Below are 23,144 nucleotides of genomic sequence, written 5' to 3' on the forward strand. Positions count from 1 at the left end.
TCAATCAACGGGCAAAAAAGTCAGATTCTGTCTGGCCCTGATAATAAGTAGTAATATGAGAGATAACTGAGGCAAAACTGTGCTCCTCATGCTGAAATGTTGCCTTATGTAACTTCATAGAAAAGCCCTGCCTGTGAAATCACTGGCTGATTGGACATACGGGTAGCTCTTATAGTTTTGGACAAAGCCATTGTCTTGCATTGTCTTTTCCCCCCTCACTCTCTCTCTCCATGCAGACAAACCCTCATGGATCATTTCATTTGGTGCAGTTCTAACATTCTTCTGCCTCACTGACCTGTTTCTGTTTCTTAAAAGCAAAGTAATTCAGAATCCATGTCTGCTGAAGTTTTTCAGTCTAAATCATCAAAGGTACCATGTCTCCCCTCTCGCTCTCTCTCTCTCTCTCTCTCTCTCTCTCTCTCTCTTTTGTCAGGTGTTATTTATGAGACGTGTAGCGGAATTCCTGTGAGTCTGCAGCACCTGCTGTAGTTGGACGGGAAGCCGAGCGGCAGCTGCCGTACTCTGTAAGAGCAGGGAAAATGTTGTGAAAGCACTGTGATTATGTTATTTAAGTGTTAAGGGTGGCCGGGAACATTAAAGGACATTGAAAAAAAGTGTAGTGGATTTGTTCAGGGAAGCTGGGAGCGGCAGAAGAACTGTGAAAGCATTGTGAGAACAAAAAGGTCTAACAGCGTTTTCAAACACATTACGAAAGTGTGCTGAAAATGTTAAGTGGACCTTGGGAGTTTTTCAGACTAAAACATGTTACTGAGGTGAAGACGAAGAAAACAATGCAACTAAAGGAAAGGTTCAAATGAATATATTAATTAGGCATTAGGAACAATGGACAATGCTTACAGCATTTATAGTGTAAAAGGGAGACAAAACATACTCGGTTCCAAAAGATATTTTGAAAATGTTGGTAACTGTGACCAACATCCATAGTGAACGAAAAGCTGATGGCTATTGGTTTTCAGCGCTCCTCAAAATATCAGAACAATAATAACAACAGAAAAAAAGACATTTTGGAACACGTGTAGAGTAAGTAATGACAGAATTTTCATTTGACACAATTACTTTGTCATTTAACACAATAACAGTGTACTGAAAACTGTTTTTGAAACATTTTGGATGCAGATGACTGTCAACACTGTCAAAACAATCCCTATTGAATTTACAAACACAACAATAAGATTTTTTCTTTGCATGCTAGTCACTTTGTAAACTTAACACTTTGCTTCTGCAACAATATGACCATTCTTTTCTAAAGTATTATAATGTGTTAGTATATATAGAACGTATTCTTCAGGTTCAATATACACATGGATTAGCTGATTGAATCCCACTTTAAAGTGTTTCTGAAATTAATCACAAGTAAAAACAATAAAATCCAATACAATGAATGAAATCATAAACTTTAGAAGTGCAAACAACCCCAAAAAAAAGCTAACCGACGTTTAGTCATGCAGATGTTTGGACCCAAGTTCAGTCATCACTTCTTGTCAGTGTTGTAACCAGGTAAACACAGCACACAGGTGAACACTGCAAGGTCAGCGTTTGTTTTGACTGCAAACACCTGAGTCAGGACAGGTGGACTTTAATCTGCCATGTCTGGACAGAGAGCATCATCGCTAGATCAGCTAAAACACACACACACACACACACACACACACACACACACACACACACACACACACACACACACACACACACACACACATTATGGGCAAAAGATATCCACTAAAATTAACCAATAACACATCTGAAATCAGAATCAACCTCATGTATTATCTGAACGTATTCTTCTGGCCTTATGAAGCACAATTCATTGTTCCGTTTCCAATACAAAAAAAAAAGAAATGTTTGTAATCTTCAATCAAAATGCAATAAAACACTCTCTGCCTCAATCCAATCAATTCCTGATGCAAAAAAAATCTTTCATTTCTTTCAGAATAATAGCTTGCAAGCATCATTTCACCTTATTGTGATGTAAAACTGCAAGAAATTAACCACCAATTGGGTCAAGGCACGAAGCAAGATTATTACACAAGACGTTTATTTGCTCTGGATGCCTAACCTCAGTTCAGTATCAGGTAACTATCAGGTAAACTTGGCAAGGCCAAATGCTGTGTACTGCAAATACAGGAGGGATAGCACTCCTTGCCCTGTGATTGGCTGAAATGTACGTGGGAGGCTCTGATACCATCAGGTGCCAGGTGCAGACGGGCAGAGGAGGGGTGAGGGAGTCTGACAGCTTAAAAGATGTCCGGATCACGTAAAGAGAGAGAGAGCCAAACCCAAATCTGGTTCACATTAGGGGCGTTTTAAAAGGAAACGGTGCAATGACATCCTCTCAGCCTCGCACGGGACCCCAGGATAATTATTACTGGCGGAGGTGAGAAATTCCCTGGATGCCATTTAGCACATGGATAGATGACATCAGAGGAAACCTGTGGGGACCTGAGGCAAACATATGGAGCTGCAGAGCAGAAACAAACAGTTTGCTAAACACCGCTTAAACATATTCATCATCCCATGACAAGACTGTCTGTTGGTGCACACACTCGCGCTTGTACAGAACACACAGACCCTCGAGAAGCATTTTAATTGGGGTGACAGCATCTTCTTTTAGTGTATTTTGTGCAAGACTGGCTGTAATATGTCACTAGGTGATGTTTTAATCAAATGCAGACCACTAGTTTCAGGTTTTACATTTCTTTCTTTAGGGTTAGGGTTAGGGTTCTGTCTCTTTATGTCCCGCAAAGTGTTTATCTCAGATATGCTGTACATTTGAGTTACTTGACATTTTCATTGGTTTGAATTCGTTTGAATATTTTCTGCTTCATATTAAATAATTATTTTTTATTTTATTACATATTGTTTAATTAATAGTTATTTCCTGTTACAGTACATAAATGATTTTAATTTAAGTGAACCGTAATGCTGCTGTGAATCTAATAAAAAGTAATTACTTCCCATTTAATACTTGAATAGTTTGCTTTTATACAGTAATTTTGGAAGCAATTAATTACTTTGTTGTTTTATGGTCTTTATGACCTTATTTTACCGACTAATAATGAGGCAGTTACTCTGTAAATCACTCAGTGGTCATACGGGCTCATAGGGCTGAGCCATTTGGCCTAAAATCAAAATCTTGATTAATGAATATTTTAACTTGATTAAGATTAATAAATGATTCTTTAAGTTATTTGATTTTATTGGCCCTCAGATAAAGTAAATATTTTGTCCTCATAGATAAAGTAAATATGCTGACATATTACAAGTGAGAGACTTTTGAATGAAGGGTGCATTGCTTGATTTTAAAATAATTGAAGGAAACACACATGATTATTTATTGAACGTCAGCAACTGAAATTAACACACACATTGCCTAAAACATACAGTCACTCTTTCTTAAAAAAGTAAAAATAAATTACTTAATTTTTATAAACAAAATTAATAATTATTACACTGTAAAACAAAAAAAGTTAAGGTAACTCTAAGCCAATTGCAATAAACCATTTAAGTTCAAACACTAATCTGAATGAGTACTGTGAACATAATCCATTTGAGTAAATGAAGCAATTTGAGCACAGTAAAACCCAATAAATGAATATAATTCAAAACAACTATCTGTAATTAACTAAACTATACTGTAATACTGTAATACTATACTGTAATACTCATTAAGTTAAGGCAACACAAACCGTTTGAGGAAATGGATTGCTACAAACCATTTGAGTTAAAAAAAAAATCTATACAAGTACTGTAAACTTACTCCATTTAAGTTGAAGTAATGAGGTATTTAAGTAACTCATTACCATCAATACTGAGTTTAAAACTCTTTTTAAATGAGTAGAATGAACTTTCAGTAAATTTAGAGTTAACTACACTCATTTCATTTGGTATTGTTGACTGTTGGGTTTTACAGTGTACTGTACTTTTGATATTAAAAGTAGAAATAAGTGTAAGACAATTAAACTAACATTCGTTTAACCCTGTTACATTAGCATTATCTCTTCTAAAAATCCTGTAAATAATATTTTAAACAGTGCATTTCTTGCATCTTCTGTAAACAGATATTTTAATGTAAATAATCATTTTAATGTAATGGAAAATATGCCGTCTCAAGGCTTTTCTGGCACAGCCTCCAATCATCGTCAATTTAGTGCAAACGTTCAATGTGTAGGTACATTTTTTGAGAGGCGCGCATGTATGCGACCGCACAAAGGCTGCGCCGGACCATACGTGTGCGTTCAACGCAGCTGTAAAAATCAGAGTGGGGTCACATGACTCCAGACACGGTAAAAAAAGAAATAAAAAAAATTGACTTGGAAAAATTAGATTGATTATAGGTTCTGAATGTCGTTTTCGATTATTTTTCAATTAATTGCCAAGCCCTATCGCCTCAAAGCAAGAAGGTTACTTGTTCGAGACCCGGCTAGGGCAGTTGGCATTTCTGTGTGGAGTTTGCATGTTCTCCTTGTTTGCGTGAGTTTCCCCTGGGTGCTCCCTCAAGTCCAAAGACATGTGCTATAGGTGAATTGTGTGTGAATGAGTGGATGGGTGTTTCCCAATACTGGGTTGCAGCTGGAAGGGCATCCGCTGCATAGAACATATGCTGGAATAGTCGGTGGTTCATTCCGCTGTGGTGACCCCTGATAAATAAGGCACTAAGCCAAAGGAACATGAATGAATGTCGCTGTGGTGACCCCTGATGAATAAGACACTAAGCCAAAGCAACATGAATGAATGAATAATATGCTGTAACAACATCTTGATTTATTGTTTTGTTTACATTAGATTGTAACTTGTCAGAAAAATATGCATCAATAAAAGTTACACATTGCTTTGTACGCATAAAAAAGCCAATTCAGCATTTCATTCGGCTTTTTCACAAATGTTACATTTTTCCCCATTGCATCTTTCTAGATGTTTACCGGTGTTGACATTCGCTGGACTGAAAAGCCTTTCACAATGTGACTAATACACACACATCATAGTACGACCTAACATCCTACTTATACAATCCCTTCTCCAGGGAGTTCAGATGGACAAGGACACACACACACACACACACACAGGTCTCCAGGGAGCTGTGAATAGAGATGCATTACGAGTCTCCCCTCAAATCATAACGCATCAAACCCTGCCGAGCTGCTCAGAAGCTCAGAGAACAGAGATCTCATGCTGCCTCCCAGCATCCCTGACATTTCATACATCACTTTGATAGATCACCTTATCAGTGCAGCCGCTCGCCGGCATAAGAGCTGTATTCATAAGGCCTACGAGCTGATAAAAGTATACGGCATATTCATCATTATCTTCTTAGCATTGTTTTGATGCGATAAGGGCTGAAAGCATTAAATGAGGATGCATTACTTCTAGCTGTAATTTTGCTTTCTGATGCAACAGGGATGCAAAAAAGGAACGGTGACGGCTGAAGGTGTGTTGATGCTGCTTTTGTGCTGGAAGAGACTGTCGTGTTTATGCTGTGGATCAATCAGGAGATATTGCAGGTTGTTGCCTATTATGGATGCAATATGGGGATGATGGGATTGGATGTGACGAGCGTGAAGTAAGATTAAAGAAATGAAAAACAGCTTTTCGTTTTTAGCTCCTTTATAAACAGGAGGTGAGGGTAAGAGAAACAGTCTGGCTGCTGATGAGACGCCCCTTGCTTATTCTTTGATATGTTCATAAGGCAGAGCAGAAAACACAATGTTAGTTTTTTGTTTGTTCTTGGGGAAAAAAAATCCCTATAACCTGACAAATATCATACCTGACTCTGGGATTACTCGAAACTTTATAAACTGACAAAATACCTTGTTTTGTCAATCAGAAAACTTTGCACTTTCTCAGCAGTCTTTCTTGCAGTGATGTATTAAGAAACTGAAATGTTTCTCCTTTTAAGTTCTAAAACAATTTCCCAGGTGCTGCAGACAATGGTGTAAAACAACCCTGTTCACATGGATGTAGAATGAAAATGAATTAAAAAGCTGTATTATACATGTCAGAACAGTAGTAGCTGGTCAGTGGTCAGCCAATACTCTTTTAAATGTCAAATAGTTGCTCCCACTGTAAAAAGTGATTAGCTCACCTAAAACATTTGAGTGAAAAAACACACTCACAGCAATTCGTAACTTTTTGATTAAGTGCAGAGATGCTCAAACTAGGGCCCAAAGTTGGCCCATGGTAACCTTTGATTTGGCGCACCATCCCTTCTGAGAAAAGAGGGAGAATGATATGGATGCTTTACAGTGCTTTCACACCAAAAGCGGCGAGAGCGTCAAAGTAGTTGGAAGTCATTCAATTTCAATGGGAGCCGGCGTGATAAGTGACGGGGAGCAGCGCAGTGTGTCTTTGCAGTTGTGGGCTTCGAGGAGAGTTGAAATCAAGTCAACTCCATGTTAATAAGCTGTCACACATTTCGGCGGCAAGCAATTGCAATGTTGAAGGCTACCGATTGGTAGGAGGCCAGAGAACACAATCGCTGTGTTTCCGACCACAGTTGTTCCAAAGAGTTCGATTATTGCAGTTGGCACATTTCCAGCTATTTACAATGTTTTCATACAGTGAAATGCATATAAAAAAGTATGGGGATCTCATGCTAACTATAACGATTTCTGAATATTTCTGTCATAAGGACACATATTGGGTGGGTGGAGCAAAGCCACACCACATATAACAACTTAATATTCCATTGTTAAATGAATTTGATAAAAAGTGTGCAACATTTTCTTGCTAGAAAGCATGTTTTATGTGGAAATGTAACTGATATGCTGTAACGGCCTCTTTAAATATGAGTTCAGTGTAGTGAACTTTGACACTGTCACTGCCTTTGGTGTGAACGCACTCTCAATTCAAACTGAATTCCTGGAGGGCCGCAGCTCTGCACAGTTTTGCTTCAACCCTAATCAAACACAGCTGATCAAACTAATCAAGACTACTAGACACTATTAAGCAGGTGTGAGTTGGAGGTGGTTGAAGCTGAACAATGCCGAGCTGCGGCCTTCCAGGAATTGAGTTTGAGACTATTGTTTTAGAGACTAGAAATTACATTTCTAATGTAATGTAACTTTTTGTTTGTTTGTTTTATTGCTAAGTTACAAAAAGCTAATGTTTTTTTTAATGTAAATACTGTTTAACTGTAAATACAGATATATCAGTGAGCAAATGAAGGCAGAGGCAGATTCTGCTTGACTAATGTATTCAGCATAGAACACTACTGTGCTATAAATGTTATTGTTTATGCTTTTACTGTAATAAGTAACTATTTATTTTTAAAATGTTATAAAATACGTTAGGAAATAACCCAAATTGGGTACAATATGGACTTACCCAAACAATGTGCTAAATTTGGTCCTATTAATTTGATTTTTTTTTAAAAGAGCACTTGGGTTAGTCCCTATTACTCCCAGAATTGGAATGAAATAACTCCACATTTTTTAGAGTGTATGGCCACATTAATGTAATATAATTTAAGCCCATGGGTCTCAATGATATTTAGTTTTTGGCTCTCCACACGAAAATTTTGGACTGCCCTGATTTACTGGCTTATTTGTATGAATTTGTACAATCTCATTCAATTTAGTACGATTTGTTCCTTTACACATGGCGATTGGGTTTAGGGGCAGGCTTGGGTTCCACACCTCCTTTTTAAAATCGTTCATTTTCATGGGACAGAACTCGTATGAATTAGCCACTAAACTGACAAAACATGAAATAGTTAAGTTTCTTCATGAGATCTAGCTGGATTAAACCTATTGCCTTAAAAGCTAAAAGTTCACTTAAATGAATAGACACATTGTTACCTTGAACTATTAACAATTTTGTTTTTAATAGATGTCCAATAGACATCTTATTGTAGACAGCATGGATAAAACAAGGCTAAACTTGGGCTGTTAGTGAAAATCGACATCTAAGAACAGCCCAAAACTAGACTAGTCGTCAAATAGACAGACTTTATCTGTGTAGTCATTCATTTCTGTTTATTTGATTAATTCAAAGTTTTGGCCTATTCTTAGACGACTATTAGATTTTTACTGACAGTCTCGTTTTAGTCAAGATGACTATGTTTAGACGTCTTTTAGACATCTATAGGCATCTTTTAACAACAACAAAATGCTTAATAGTTTTTAAGGCAACAGGTTTAATCACTTTTTAAGTAGTCAATTAATCACTTTAAAGCAATGGGTTTACTCACTTTTTTAAGTAGTCATCTATAAACTTTTTTTACAGTGTAGATTTATATCAGCCTATAGACTGAGCAGATAACACGCTAAACGCACCTTCGGTTACAGGAACAATCCTCTTGGATCAACCTTAAGGTTAAGTGGCTCGCTCAACAGCACAAAGCTGTCCGTTCATGGAATCATTCCTTGGGGAATTAAGCCTTTTTGTTACGAGCCCAGTTCTTACTACTACATTACACCACAATCTACTGAATACATGGTCCTAAAAAAAGACCAGTAGGACTATATTGTGTAAACAGTTCAAAACAAACTTTAGCTTTAAGGCTAGCTGTAGACATGCATAAAAACAAAGGAAAGAGAGAGAGAGACTCTAGTGACGATGCTAGCCCTTAAGAGTACTCCCAAGTCATATTATTAAAAACAATACATGTATCAGCACAACAGGCGCACAAAATTACCCCCCACACAAGCCAATTACGAGCACTCATATTCTCAGGTGCACTAAAGAAACCTTAACAGGTGCACACAAACACACGAGCTCATCCCTGAAGAACACGCCACTTAAGTTGTCAGGCTCCGATCGGAGTCTTTCGGACAGGTGTACACACAAACATAATATCCCCAAAGAGTAAAAGAGTGGAGAAGGGGGGACGAAGTCTTAATTTCCTGTGAGATGTGGCAGTGACCTTCCCACCATGCCTACACACACACACACGTCGGGATAGATGATTGTATTAGATGAGGTCATACACCTCACACACCTGTTCATATGACTCACACTGACAAGAGATCTGCAGAGAAGTGTTTATCTCCAGAGAATCTATTTCATACACACTCTATTAGATGAGATCAACACAACACAGTGACATACAGGAGAAAAAATGAGACTGATAGGAAGCATTCGCGCACACACACACACATTGTGAAATGTGTGCTAGTGGGTTCAGACAACACAATACTTGTGAATGATCCTAACTGGCTGCTGCTATTCTAGGGAGGCGTCACTTTTCTGAGCTGTGTGTAAGGCTGGCCACTTGACGATTTTAAGCCTGTTTTATTTTCTGTTCGCGCCACTCAATGATCAAATCGGCATAGACCAAGTTTTGGCTTGTCACAATCAAATTTTGTGGAAACATTGTGTTTATAATTATGATTATGTATTATTGTTCTCAATCAATAAAAGTCAGAGCTCCCTAGATCCCAAATCATAAAATCATAAATATCAAACTTTGTTGTTTGGGTTGCCTCTGTGGAGATTCCTGCTTTAGCAATTAGCTAAAATTTAGCAAGTTTTAAAAGTTTCATAGTTGGAATATGGCAGCCACAAGCCTTAAAAAATATTATTATCAAGGTAATAGTACAATGCTCAGCATAATTGAGCACACCCCATTTTGAAAGTGACTTTTTTTTATCAATTTCTCAGTGAATATAGGCAAGGTATTTTGGTGCATTTAAACAAAACAGATTTATTAAACAGATAAATTTGTTAAAATAATATTTTCTGCAACAAACATATTTAGAAATTGACAGATAACGCAATTTAACTCAAGCAAAATATTGCAAAAATAAATTACAACTTACAAAATTTCAACAAAAAAATATATATTTTTTCCTTCTCTTGATTTTTTTTTTCTTTTTTTTAATTTGTATTTAATATTTTTCTATAATATACATTTGGGTGTACTAGTTTTTGGACGGTTATCATAAGTTATTTTGTTAGATAAGCTCCAGATTTGGCTTCAGTAATGACTTATCTAATGTATATGCACAAATATAATATTGTATTGCTTCTTATTAAAAAATTGTAAAGAGTGTACTTCTATCTGCTGAGCACTGTATATGTCAGACCTGGGCATTTTACGGCCCCTGGGCCACATGCGGCTCGCTGGACTTATTTAATCGGCCCGAGTTAAGTATTAATTTAATTTAAATTCAAACACAAACAGGGCCTTGCAATGTGCAGGCCTGATACTGCAAGTCAACAGAAGGAGACTTTCACATATAGCGTTTTTTGCACACTCAGTTTTGTTATTTCAAATGGACTTCAGTGCACCTATTCAGCCCGACAAAGGCTAGAATTCTGTCACTGAACATAAAAATAATAAATGAATGAATGTAAGAATGAAAATTTTTTAAAAATTAAAAAAAAAAATGAACAAAGGTAAAGCAATCAAACAAATAACCCTGTGGCATTTATATGAAGTTGATATTGTGATGCTGGTCTTTAAAACACTTTTTGTGTAAAATTTTTCACACTATAGAGTTTTTATGAATGTTTAATGAATAGTTTCACTAAATGTTTTTTTTTTAAACAAATTATTGTATTTATCTGGCCCTCTAAAACCGCCCCATAGTCTAATGTGGCCCCTTGGAAAAATAATTTCCCACCCCTGGTGTATGCAAAGTCCATATCACAGTAAAGTAATTTTACAGTATGTGCCAAGCATTTGTGTGCAGACCGATCAGATGGGTAGGTGAAACCTCTCCAGTTGGTGCTGTTAGGTTTTTCTTTAGGATTTAACAAGCTTAGAAAAATATCTATTACCTGTTTATTCATTATGGTCATAACATAAATAAATATATATTTTTAAAGCGCTGATAAAATTGCCTTTTGCAAGTTAATTATATCATAAGAAATATCATTATCGCAACAACAAAAGCAAGCGGAATGAACCGCCAACTTATTCAGCATATGTTTTACGCAGCGGATGCCCTTCCAGCCACAACCCAACACTGGGAAACACCCATACACACTTGCATTTACACACATACACTTCGACCAATTTAGCTTACCCAATTCACCTGTACTGCACATCTTTTGGACTGTGGGGAAAACCGAAGCACCCGGAGGAAACCTAAGCCAACACGGGGAGAATATGCACATGGAAATGCCAACTGACCCAGCCGGGCTCGAACCAACCTTCATAATGTGAGGCAATCCTGCTACAAACAGTGCCACCATGATGCTCAAAAGTATAAGTACGATTGCCTTCGTGCCGTACAAAATTTAAAAAACGATGACTCTGACAATCCATATTTATAATCTAGCCAAATCATTTAGTCTTAGCATTCGAAGGATTATGCTGTTAAAAATAAGAAGAACAAGTGGAGGATTCGTAAATGATGACAGAAATGTACAGAAAATACAACTTTTATTCGACATCAGTATGAACTTTATATATTCAATTGATAATAGTAATGATAACAACAACAATAAAAATTATACAGTGCTTTATTAAGCACCATATGCACCTACACTTATGATATTTAACATATCAGTATCACTTTTACTTCATTTTGTACTGTAGATGACAGCACCCGTGTTTGTGTGTCTGAGAATGACAGAAATGAAGCAGAGAAAACTTCCAAGAAGGTAGAGCCTCGCTTATTACCACTAACTAAATGTAATATAGTTGTTTTAGCTTAATTTTGTTCAGAATTAAGTTAGACCTGTTTGATTTTGTTTGAAGTATAGTACAGCCCTGACTTTACTATTGTTATACTATTATAATATTCTTATTATTATATAGATCAAAAGCCTATTATATCAATTAACATAAATAAACATGTGCGTATTTGAAATTGACACATATGACTTCAATCTTCAAGTGTTGCGAGGGGGGTTTTATTTTGGCAATGCCTACGTGTCTCTCACCAGCACCATCCAAACACCTTTAGGATATTTTAGTCCCCAGACCAGTGCTGTTGACACCCATCCGCTCTAACACTTGTTCCTCCATCACACCTCTCCATCACAGCAGACAAACGCTCCACCTACACACACTGACATGCAAAAAGACAAGGATTCCTCCACATCTCGTCTTCCTCTCGGAGGAGAATGGGTCATATGCAAATGCACGTCTCCGCATGGGCAGTAGTTTCCCACAGGCAGCAGGAGAAAGAGTGTTCCCTCCCTCTCTGCACTCTTTCAATAGTTCTTTTCTTCTGCCGCTAAGCCCCTCTATGGCCGATAGTGGCCTGCTGCATAGGTAGCAAAACCCCTTTTCTCCCCCTCGCTGAAGCTTTAAAACACAATAGCTCACTTAAGCATGCGCGCACACACACACACGCAAATACACACAAACCCAGCAATAAAGTACAACCAAAAAGGGGGTTCATGAAACCTGGGCTCTTTTAGAGAGAATGAAAATGAGGGAGAGATGAAGGAGAGAGAAATAAAGAGAAGGTTTTTCTTTGGGAGTAATGCTTCCTCTCTTTCCTCCGTGAGACCAGTGACCGGGCTGATCATTAATCCCGTTTGTAAAAGCACAGAGATGTTTGGAGTGCTGTTTGCCGAGAGCCAAATTTGGACAGGGCCGCAGGAATTAAGCAGCACCTGAAATGAACCGTGTATAGATCTCAGCTCTTTGCAAGCTGAAGGATCATTCAGAACACAATGAAAATTAAGAAAAAAAATCTAATTAAATATAAAAATATTATAATTTTTCATTGTGATTTGGAACATAATTTACTAAGGCAGTATTAGCAGGTCTATCAATGTCAAAAGAATAAAGCTTTAAATATTAATTCATAAATTTAGTTCCCACTCTACATTATTTCCAAATAAAATTCCAAATTTAATCAGAAATGCTAAATTTTTGGGGTTAGAAAGTTTTCTTTTTTATTCTTTTTTTATTTATTTTAATTAGGAGTGCTCCGATCAGAATTTTTGCAGCCGATACCAAGTATCGGTTTCGTGTCTTGGTGTTCAGCCGATACCGAGTACCGATTCTAATGCTTCAAGCTTTATAATGCATTTACAATGCATAAAGCACATTTTTCCTCTAAGTATGACACTTAAGTGAAGATCTCACCTTACCTAAGGAAATAAACTAAGGATACTGCATATAATCCCTTAAACACATCTCTTATAACCAATCAGGGGTGCATTTCCGAAAACCATCGTTAGCCAGCTAACGTCGCAAGTTCCTTTGTTACAAACAGTTTGTTGATTTGACCTTTCCTAAATTCATTGTTCCAATGAACATTCGCAAACTGCGTAGCAAACTTACACCTCTAGAGTTGTAGTAGAAACATAAAGTGTAGTGTTTATTCCCAGTTATCTCCTTATGCCCTATTCCTTTAGGACATTCTAACATTTAAACTTGGAATTATTTTTAAAAAAGCACTAAAGTCATCACTCTTAGGTGTAATTTGCTTAATTCTAATATTAAACCTCTTAGGTGTAAATTGCTACTTAATAATAATAATCATCATCATCATCATCGTCAATTATATTACTATTAAGTAATAATTTTTCATGTCCTAATAAATAATGAATATTAAATTTAATTTCTTAATAAGTATTATTTATCTATTATGATTTATATATGATATTAGGATACGTGTTAGCTTTTGTAAGGTTTTTTATGTTTTAGAATAGAATATGCATGCCATTTACATATATTTCAATTAATATGGAATACGAGTGCATGTTTTTACCAAAATTAATATTGGATTTTTGTTTTTTAAATGTGCGTGGGGTTTTGTGGGGTTTTTCTCTAAAAAAGTTGTAACTCCACCCCGTTGAGAGCATCATTATGGCCGTTTTACATTATAACAAACATGGTTCAAACTATGGATCTGCAACAGAGAAACTATGGGCATTATACTAGTTCAGCCACGAGTTACCTCGTTGTTTGGGAAAATCACCCTAGGAGTGGACGTCAGTGTCAGCAGTAGCTCTACAGAAATTAACTGATTGCACAGATCAAAATTACAAACAATGCAAACATTGCAAATGATGGAACGAGAATTCAACATGTCTCAATCAATAATGAGTTTGGAGCGAATATTTGATCCATAAGAAGTTAAAATGCACACTTACAAATCTAATACCTCTGTACTAAAATAAAATAGGCTTTTAAACTACGGTTGATTGCAATAAGTATATTACAAGAAGTTTTCTGATCTATTCAATTTACCTAACTAATGTACTGTATGTGTGTTTTTTAGAACATCACTGGGTAACACTTTATTTTGATGGTTCATTTGAGTATTAGTAGACTGTGTGCTTAATATCAGTTGATACTGCTGCTAAACAGACATTCAACTGACTATAAGAAACTTTGCAAGACATGTCAACTTACAATAATCCTAACTCTAACCCCAACTCTCCAACTCAAACTACTGGATTGCAACAATTGCATGTGTGTCTTCCTCTGAATGTTAACGCGCAAACAAACACTGAGATTGGCCAGATCAGCGAGTACCGATAGAGTCATTAAATGCGATTAATCATTCGATACCAATCTCTGGTTGATCGATCAAAGCATCCCTGATTTTAATGAAAACTTTTATTCTGCAAGGACACGTTCAATTAAACAACTGTGACAGTAAAGGCAGGAAAAGTTCTGCATGCCATCTCATGTCGCATGTTGACATGTTGTATTTACTAAAACCTGAATGGCCATTACTTTTACCTTTAATGGAGTCCCATTTCCTTTTCTTTCCTTTTCATTCACACAATCAACAAAACAAAAGGCCCCAATTTCCTTCTTCAGCCCTTCTAAAGAAAACGAGCGAGAGCATACAATGCAAAAGAAAACACAAACTGGAGCTCAGTCAAACAGAAATGCAGCGCCACGCTCTGTCTACAAACCCAGCAAGCATTTTTTGTTGTTAAAAGATGTCTAATAGACGTCTAATAGGCGTCTAAACAAAGTCATATAGGCTAAAACAAGGCTAAACTTGGGCTGTCAGTGAAAACCTAATAGACGTCTGAAAATAGGTCATCAAATAAACTGAAATGAATGACTACACCAATAAAGTCTAGTTTTGGGCTATTCTTAGATGTCTATTAGATTTTCACTGACAGCCCAAGTTTAGCCTTGTTTTAGCCGAGCTGACTAAGTTTAGATGTCTATTAGATGTCTATTAAACACAAAATTGTTTGCTGGGAAGTTTTTACCCACATACAGTGTTTTCCACGTGCTTAAACACACATTTGCACTGGCCCTTGACAAGAAGGAAGCCATGTTTGTTATGCAAAGCACAGGAAGGGAGAGAAGAAGAGCCATCTCGCCAGTTTACAACAGTCCTTCACTGTCACCTCAGCAGGCCTCCGAAACACTGACCCCCATCTTCAACAAATCCCTCCCCCATGTGACCTCCACACGGGGGGCAAGCTGAAAGGGAATGGGGGCTAAGACGAAAAAAACAAGGACTGCTTCTGAGCTTTGTTACCTAGAGATCTATTCACAGAGTGTGTATTTGTGTGTGTGTGTGTGTGTGTGTGCGTGTAGGGGACTTTAACACACAGCCAATTTGTTACGCTGGACGCCTCACAATGGCTCAGGGGGGGAAAGTGAAGTCATACTTGAGGCAATGCATGGGTGCCCATGGCAGAGGTCACTAAACATCGTCCTGCTACTGTGTCTTAGGGAAAGGGTCAAAGGAGGAGAGGAGAAGAGGACAGTCAATTCACTTTTGGAGGAAATCAAGGCAGGGATGATGGATAAATAAAAATTTCCTCTTCGGCTAAACCAGAGAGAGATCCTAAATGTTAGCAGATGGCCTTTAAAATGCCCTAGGAGCACATCCTGCAGAAAAGCACACCTCCTCACTCACATATACCTGCAGAAAAACAAATACATGCAACAAAATACTGCAACTATAAAGCATCACTTAATGTGCATGAGTAAGAGAAAAACAAGCGTGTGTGTTTATTGCCTTAAACCCTAGAAAGTCTGGTACAGGGTGTGGAAATTGCCCGGTGCAGTAATTAAAGTTTTATCAGCCAAATAAATTCCGCTACACCCATTTTATCACGGAGCTGGCAGTAGCCTGACGCTGGCCATAGCTCTCCGAAGCTAACGATAGTAAACAAGCTAAATATTTCTCATCATTCACTGGGTGTGCCATTTCGAGTATAAGCGCAGTCAAGTAAAACTTTGCGGGTTCTGCTCATTTCAGAGGTGTAAATCCTTCCCCTAAAACGTCTCGGTGTAAAAACACAGCCTTGCTAAAGTTCTTTTGAAACGTAACCTCCATTTTAGAAAGCCACTACAAAGCACAGCACGCCCAACAGCCGCTGCCATGTTTATTATCTTAGCCATGCTAATACCGGTCAGCCACATTCCTCTATTCCCAAACTGGGAGGTTTCAGATTGCCCTCCAGTACTCTTGGAGGGAGCCAAAGGAGGAAGGGACAGAAAGAGAGCTGCCCTGTGAACAACACCTGTCGTCTTACCAAGTATTAGCACCTCCACGTTTACAGCTCATGCTCCTGATAGTCTTTATGTCATGTGCTGCGAGAACCCCAAATGTTTGGGAATAATTCCCACGTCCAAAGGTGAAAAAAGACACACACTGGCACAGTTGAAGCATCTTCTAAAAAGGTTTGAAGAATCGTATTTCTTTTCCACAACAATGCTTCACATTCTGGAGTCTCGGCCAGGCAAATTAGCCATAATTATTCCACAGAATGAACAGTAGTTATGTTTCCATCTGAAGATGCGAATTAAATGTATGCGCAAAAATGGAAATGTCGCATAAAACACGTGCAAATAAAGCAACATTTCCATCCAACGAGTCAAAGAGAACAATTTACGTCACTTCCTGATTTACTGGCGCCAAATATCAAAAGTAAAAACGGAATTTACTGCAGTAGGTGACGCTGCATGAATCTTTTCTTTATTTAATAAATTACTTGCGGCTAAGAAACAAATGTCGACACGCAATGAACACGTACTGCCGTTTGAAGGTGTAAGACACGGAGCACAGACAATCTTGACAATTCTGGAGGTAATTAATAATAATATAACAACACTAATGTTTTAGAATGACCGAAACAGCAAATGCTTTACAATGTGGTCAGCCACTTGGTTTGTCCATTCACACGTTTTCATAATCACATGATCTTTTATAACAAAATCACATGACTTTTTTTAATGCACATACTGGAATTTGCGTTTCCATTGAAGTTAATGCGCATTTCTTTTTATCGAATAAAACGTTTGTCCTACTCAGTTATGTGCATATGGTATTTATGTGCATTTTCAAAATTGATGCGCATCTTGGCGTTTACATCAACGTTTTTTTATGCATATGTCCAAAATTCGTATAAAAATAGGAGGATGGAAACATAGTTACTGATATAATACTTGGTGTGTTGTACTCTATAAACAGGCTGAAAAAGAACATTGTGCCTTCAGCACCTCTGTTTTGTTGTCTCCAGTACCGGGACTGATTCAACCACATGGTTTCATCCTTCATTTTTTAGATGAATTAGAAGTGAAATGCTTCATTCAATTGTTTTCTCCAGGGGCAGATTTAACCAATAAGCAAAGTTAGCGGCCGCTAAGGGCCCCAGGAAATCTGAGGGGCCCAAAATAAATACAGAAAAGTATAAATAAAACTATAAATTATATTTAACATTGTTTTCTATCATATTTTATATGTTGTGGTCAAATTTGTTTTGTAATTTGAACGTAATTATTTAATCTGCACAAATGTGTCCCACACCTTCAAGCAGTCAAATCAGTAAAGATTTCGTTTTAAAAACGAAATTGTTCATTTATTTTGTTTAGTTGTGAATTCAACATAAGAAATCACATCATTTTAAAAGTTTTACAAGGTGCTTTACATGTTATTATTATTTTGCATAAACAAAATGAAGAGAATGAGATCAAATGATATACAGTAAGAAAAAACTGCTAAATAATAATATTAAAAAAATGAAAGTACAAAAGGTTCATTTTAGAACTGTTGGGCCCCTTGGCTAGAATTGCTTACAGGGCCCCAAAATCACTAAATCCACTCCTGGTTATATCACATACCATGTACCTCAGGATTATATTTTTTAAGTTGCTGTACAGAGCCATACAGTGCAATGTAACTACACTGCTGTAGAAATATTTAACAGTGGAACTGGTGTTGAACACCTTTTTTGCTGTGGATATGCACAGAACGATTCCCGAAAAGACACAAACAGGAAACCCATACTGGAACTGTATGGGTGAAATAGGGTTTTGAGAATACACACGTCCTTAGTGACATACTTGAGATACTCTCTGTCAGCATTTAGAGCAGTTGGTGATATAAGCAAGGTGTGCTTTAAAAAAAGATTGATTAAGGCTGTACTGCACAGCCACACAGCTTTCAGGATGTTTAGACACAGTTCACCTTCCTCACATACTACAGATAACTTCACCTGAGACTGCCTAAAGTACTCTGAAAGTCTGTTGACTATTTAGCATTCCACTCCAAGACGGAGAGTTCAAATCAGTGGGTTGTTCCCTGGGCCTCAAGTTTACTGTGTTTATAACAGTCCAGTACATTTAGAGAATTGATGTATTTATCTATTCATTCAGGCAAGTCAACGGGGTTAAAAGCGAGAGAGATTTAATGAATTCTTTAGCTTGTAAAACATTCTTCACCTGGCCAACAGCTCATCTCGAGGTTAACACTCTGCCTTCAGCCAAAGCAACAGGCACGTCACAAATTTTTCACCTGATAGTGAAGTGCTGCTGTCACATGCGAGCAGAGTCTGGTAAAAAAATCAGCACCAGGGGAGAAAAGTTCACCTCCCCCACAGCGACTATGTGCAGAAACCACAATAACACTTACAAAAGTTACAGATATGAGTACACTGAAATCTGACTCATAAATGAGTCAGGAAGATTTTCATTATTAGCCATATATATATATATATATATATATATATATATATATATATATATATATAATAATTGTCAGGATGGTTTTAATATTGCATGTTTACTTGGATGATACTAATCAGTAAATGAAAGTCATATGAGCATAAAAATAAAATAAAAATATTTTACAGTTCTTAAACAACTACTGTTACCTTTATAAACTTTTAATAATCTTTAAAAATATATATTTACATAAACGTTAAATAGATTTTTTTTATTATGATATCAGATTTGAATCAAATCATTTAACATTCAAGCAGAAGAAAGTTATGATACTGAAGGAATGATACTTTGTTTTCAACTAAAAATAAATTCGGCCCTATCTTTTTTGTGTGTGTGTTTTGGACATAATTTACATGACAGCTGCATTTGAGGGGTCTTACATACATTTTGGTCTTAAATTATACAGGTATTGACTTAATTTAAGTTAATTACACAAATGTAATGTAGTAAATTATGAATTATGTTACTGCATGCATAGATAAGGCCACACGGAATCTGCACGCACAGAAATGCACAGATTTCTGCAAATTTTTAGCCCATCGTTGAGATGTATTTACACGTGTAAATGTGTGTAAATTTACATTTATTCAGTTTTTAAATTAATTTCACTAATATTATTGTGATATAATAATAGTAATATTAAAATGTTCTTATAATTTATTTACAATGCAGTTTGTAAAGTAATATTTTCTATCTTTTAGTAGATCTATTACATGAGAGACTTGCTTTGTTTACCAAGTAAGTTGATCTAATTGGATTCGCATTGTAAACATTAGATAAAAGTAAAAAATATATATATTTAGTTTTTAGTTATGATACTCATAAAATGATTCCACATAAATCCACAAATATTTTTCAAAATTCTCCACAGAAATAGCAATAGATATATGCAGATTCTCTCTGGCCCTACTAATAGACAACCACTTCAACAAGAGATTACAAGAATGTGTTTGTGCTGCTCAAGATGCCATGCCATACAGTGACAGTATTAGTCCAGCATGCTATTATAATAATGAATGAAAATCATTTTATAGTGTTATTATCTGTATCAGAAGCTTTTAAAACTCAAAGTTAAACTTTTCCGTAGTCAGTACACTGTGTAAACGTGATTGTTTTGGAAATTATTAATTGACATATATATCCAGTTTGTTCACTTTTGCAGTTTCAAGCACATATATTTATGTGCATGTGTAACCACTCATCTTATTGCTGCAACTTGTTCCATCTGTGATTTATCAGCACTGCGATGCTGCCAACAATTAGGCCTATACTGATAAGAGCAACAAGCAACATCTCAGAAGACCTAAGGGAGATTTTTTTTTAATTATGTGGGATTGTTAAGCCGGTAAAGGTTGTCTGAATTATAATTAGAGCAGAAGATGTTATATACAAACAGTACCGTTCACATTCTTTAGTAGAGGATTCAAACATCAAGGCCTCCTTGGCTGAATTAAAATAGTTGTAAAGTGAGTTGAAATAAAAACATTCAATTCATCTTGATTATAGTAATTAAAGCAAAGGTAAGTCTTGTAAACACAGAATGAATCTATCTAGAAGACAGTATGCCTCCAGTGAACATTTACTGTTGGCCTTTACACCAAACGGTGAAGCACTCAGGCGGCCACATTCCAATTATACACGGTCTGATCAACACTCCTCACGGGGGCGCGGAGGGGGAGGGGCGTATGCTAATGACGCAGGGACGCGCACACTCAGGGAGCGTTGATCACGCACCGGGAGCGCTGATACTCGGCGGGTGCGCTCCTAGGTCAACCCGTGACTTCAGATAATTAACGGTCAAGATGCGTAGAGCTACAGCCTATGTTTAATTGCTCAACCTGTTTTTTTTGTTTGTTTGTTTGTTTGTTTGTTTGTTTGTTTGTTTGTTTGTTTGTTTGTTTTTTGCTTTTTTGCTTTGTTTCTTAAACAAAAACATTTTGTTTTGAGCTTAAAATGATAACGCAAGCTTTATTAAACACACAAAGATAACGATTAACATAATCATGACATAATATGTCAACAATACCAATAAGTGGAGATGTTCAAGTACAAGGTGCTGACGCACGGTTCAGGTGCGTCTCTGCGTTCAGATACCTGCAGTGCGGTGAGCATTGCCAAACGCCCCATGACAAAGCACTTATTTCAATCCAACACGGCAGAAAAGCGCAACAAAATCACCCTCAAGCCTCATGGTGTAAAATCTTTTCAGGTTTAACCGTTTCAGAACACGCCTATGCTTTTATCGCTAGGTAAATGATCACGAACGATGCTCCAGAAACTGTACCGAGGATGCTCTTTGCTCAGGCTGTGCTTTTAGGAGCAAGCGCTATAGAAAGCCGAATGATAACAGTCATCCATCCGTTCAACAGTTAAAAACAAACGACAACAGCTGAGAGTGAGAAGGCATGCGAAAAACACTACACAGACATCGTTGGTATACCTGCACAAGTTGACATTTGCTGCAACGCACGAGAAACGCCTCCCGTCTGCTTTCAAAACGAGACAATGTATCTCACAGAGTGAAAAACAACGACCCCTTCCTTGTCAGCAAGTTCAGGTAGCAAAAAACGAGCAAGATGGTCAGATGACATTTATGAAAAACCTAAGTGACATTTTTGTCCTCCTCTCCGATCAGGTAGACACATATTTACAGGTCGCTCACACACGCGCGTGCTGAGAGAACCGCTACATGGCGCGCGCATGGCGTCAGCCTGAGGAAAAGTCTCTTTCTTCACTAGCGTCTGCTTAAGCATCTAAAAAATAAACTATGCACTTGAATCGAAAAGGAGCGAGTTTGTTTGAATGAAAACGATGTTTTTAGTTAATGTTGCCTTATCTCACGCGCGCGCAAGAGGTGAAGCACGCCTCACGTTTCTCGTTATCGATTTCCTCAGTGAATTTAGTTAGGTTGACGTCTAAACCTCTGCTATGCCCAAGATGCAAGGTAAATAGTCCTATTTCAAGATCGCAAATCGCCAGTACAGTAGTAAGTTATCCACCACACAGAAAACTACACAGTTAAGGACGCTTCGTTACAAAGCGGATGCATAAAGTCCCCAAAACAAATAAAGTGTCAGTGCAGTAAGTCCAGCTGCAGCAGAGCGATTTATCAGGATTGTCTGCGCTGCTCGGGATGTATACGCATTCCTTATATAGGCTGCAGCAGTTGTTCTAGCAGCAGACAGCCCTTCAGATTCCTTTCCTTTTCTCCTCAGCGTTACCACCCAACTAGAAATGTGGCAGGCTGGCTGCACAAACAGGTTGCTTTAACTGGCATCGTGCTCCGAATCCCGCGGGGACGCCTATAGACTGGCAGGACTGTTACATAAACACACCCTTATTTTGTGCTTTGTAAACTTCAAGAAGAAACTTTCCTGTCAAACATCACCGCGAACTGAATACATGCCCCCTTTTCTACTGCAGCGGCACCGGAGAGCAGCGTGCTGCTGTTATCAGGCACTTTCTGTTCAGCTGGATGACAAAAGTGCGACTTGTAGCTGTTGCGTAGGAAGTAAACAAGTCAAACTGTCACCTCGGCGATATAAACATGTTTATCCATCTCCATAAGCTAAAATGTTTACCATCAAAGGTTATTTTTAGGATTCTGCTAGCCGCTAGCTACCTGCTACCACACAGACAGCGGAACAGCCCCATTGCAGATACACTAAACAAAGTTTGCAGTTAACGAAAATAAAACAAAATCCTCCCGAACAAGCGGTCTGTTCTCAAACATGTATTTATGAAAGCGTTTCCCCCACTTCAATCGCTCTATCTGTTTCGTGTGAAACCAAATCCGCCGCATCGGACCAAACAGGTACATTTTGAGCGAGAAAATAAGTTTCAGTTCGGTCGAATCTAAAGAGGAAAACCCAGTAGTGACGAGAAACAGACCCAATCCTAAGTATCTGTTTTGATCAGAAAGCTTAACAAAGTGAACTCGAGGCAAAGGGGAATAAAAGGGGAAACAAAAGCGAGAGTCACTTGTATGGGACTGGCTGCGAATAACGGTCCGCGCTCGCGCTCTGTACCGCTAGGCGGAGAGAGAGTCGCGAGCGCGGCAGGTATAACGGTACACCAGATAGGGGCTATAACACAGCGCTACTTTCCAGCACTTTGAAGGGCTCGAGAAGTTCTGCCAGCGGCCCGGACTCCAGAGTTGAATGAAATCAGCCGTCGCCAAGCAAAGCGAAGGGTTTTTACTCACCGTTTGTCCTCCTCGGGTTCGCCTGCTTTCTGCGCTTACACCTGGGGCCATCCGCCATGATCCTTTCGCTGTGTCTAAATGCTG

General features: G+C 37.7%; 1 protein-coding gene and 1 long non-coding RNA gene across 4 annotated transcripts in view; one reads left to right on the forward strand and one right to left on the reverse strand.

Annotated features, from left to right (window-relative positions):
* LOC141376810 (uncharacterized) overlaps positions 1 to 9,397 on the forward strand; it is a 100,907-nt gene extending 91,510 nt beyond the window's left edge. Inside the window, exons 4-5 of one of the 2 annotated variants that reach the window (XR_015504208.1) lie at positions 434 to 524; positions 5,416 to 9,397. This is a non-coding gene — a long non-coding RNA (uncharacterized LOC141376810). The remainder of the gene's footprint in view (positions 1 to 433; positions 525 to 5,415) is intronic. The other variant, XR_015504209.1, reaches the window with a different exon arrangement.
* zeb1b (zinc finger E-box binding homeobox 1b) overlaps positions 1 to 23,144 on the reverse strand; it is a 101,763-nt gene extending 78,619 nt beyond the window's left edge. Inside the window, exon 1 of one of the 2 annotated variants that reach the window (XM_087274553.1) lies at positions 21,297 to 21,979. In XM_087274553.1, the coding sequence (XP_087130679.1) occupies positions 21,297 to 21,312 (16 nt within the window). In that variant the 5' untranslated portion in view covers positions 21,313 to 21,979. 2 annotated transcript variants of the gene reach the window in all.

The sequence above is a fragment of the Danio rerio genome, chromosome 12 (assembly GCF_052040795.2).
Source record: "Danio rerio strain M-AB ecotype USA chromosome 12, GRCz13ab, whole genome shotgun sequence".
NCBI classification, from domain to species: Eukaryota; Metazoa; Chordata; class Actinopteri; order Cypriniformes; family Danionidae; genus Danio; species Danio rerio.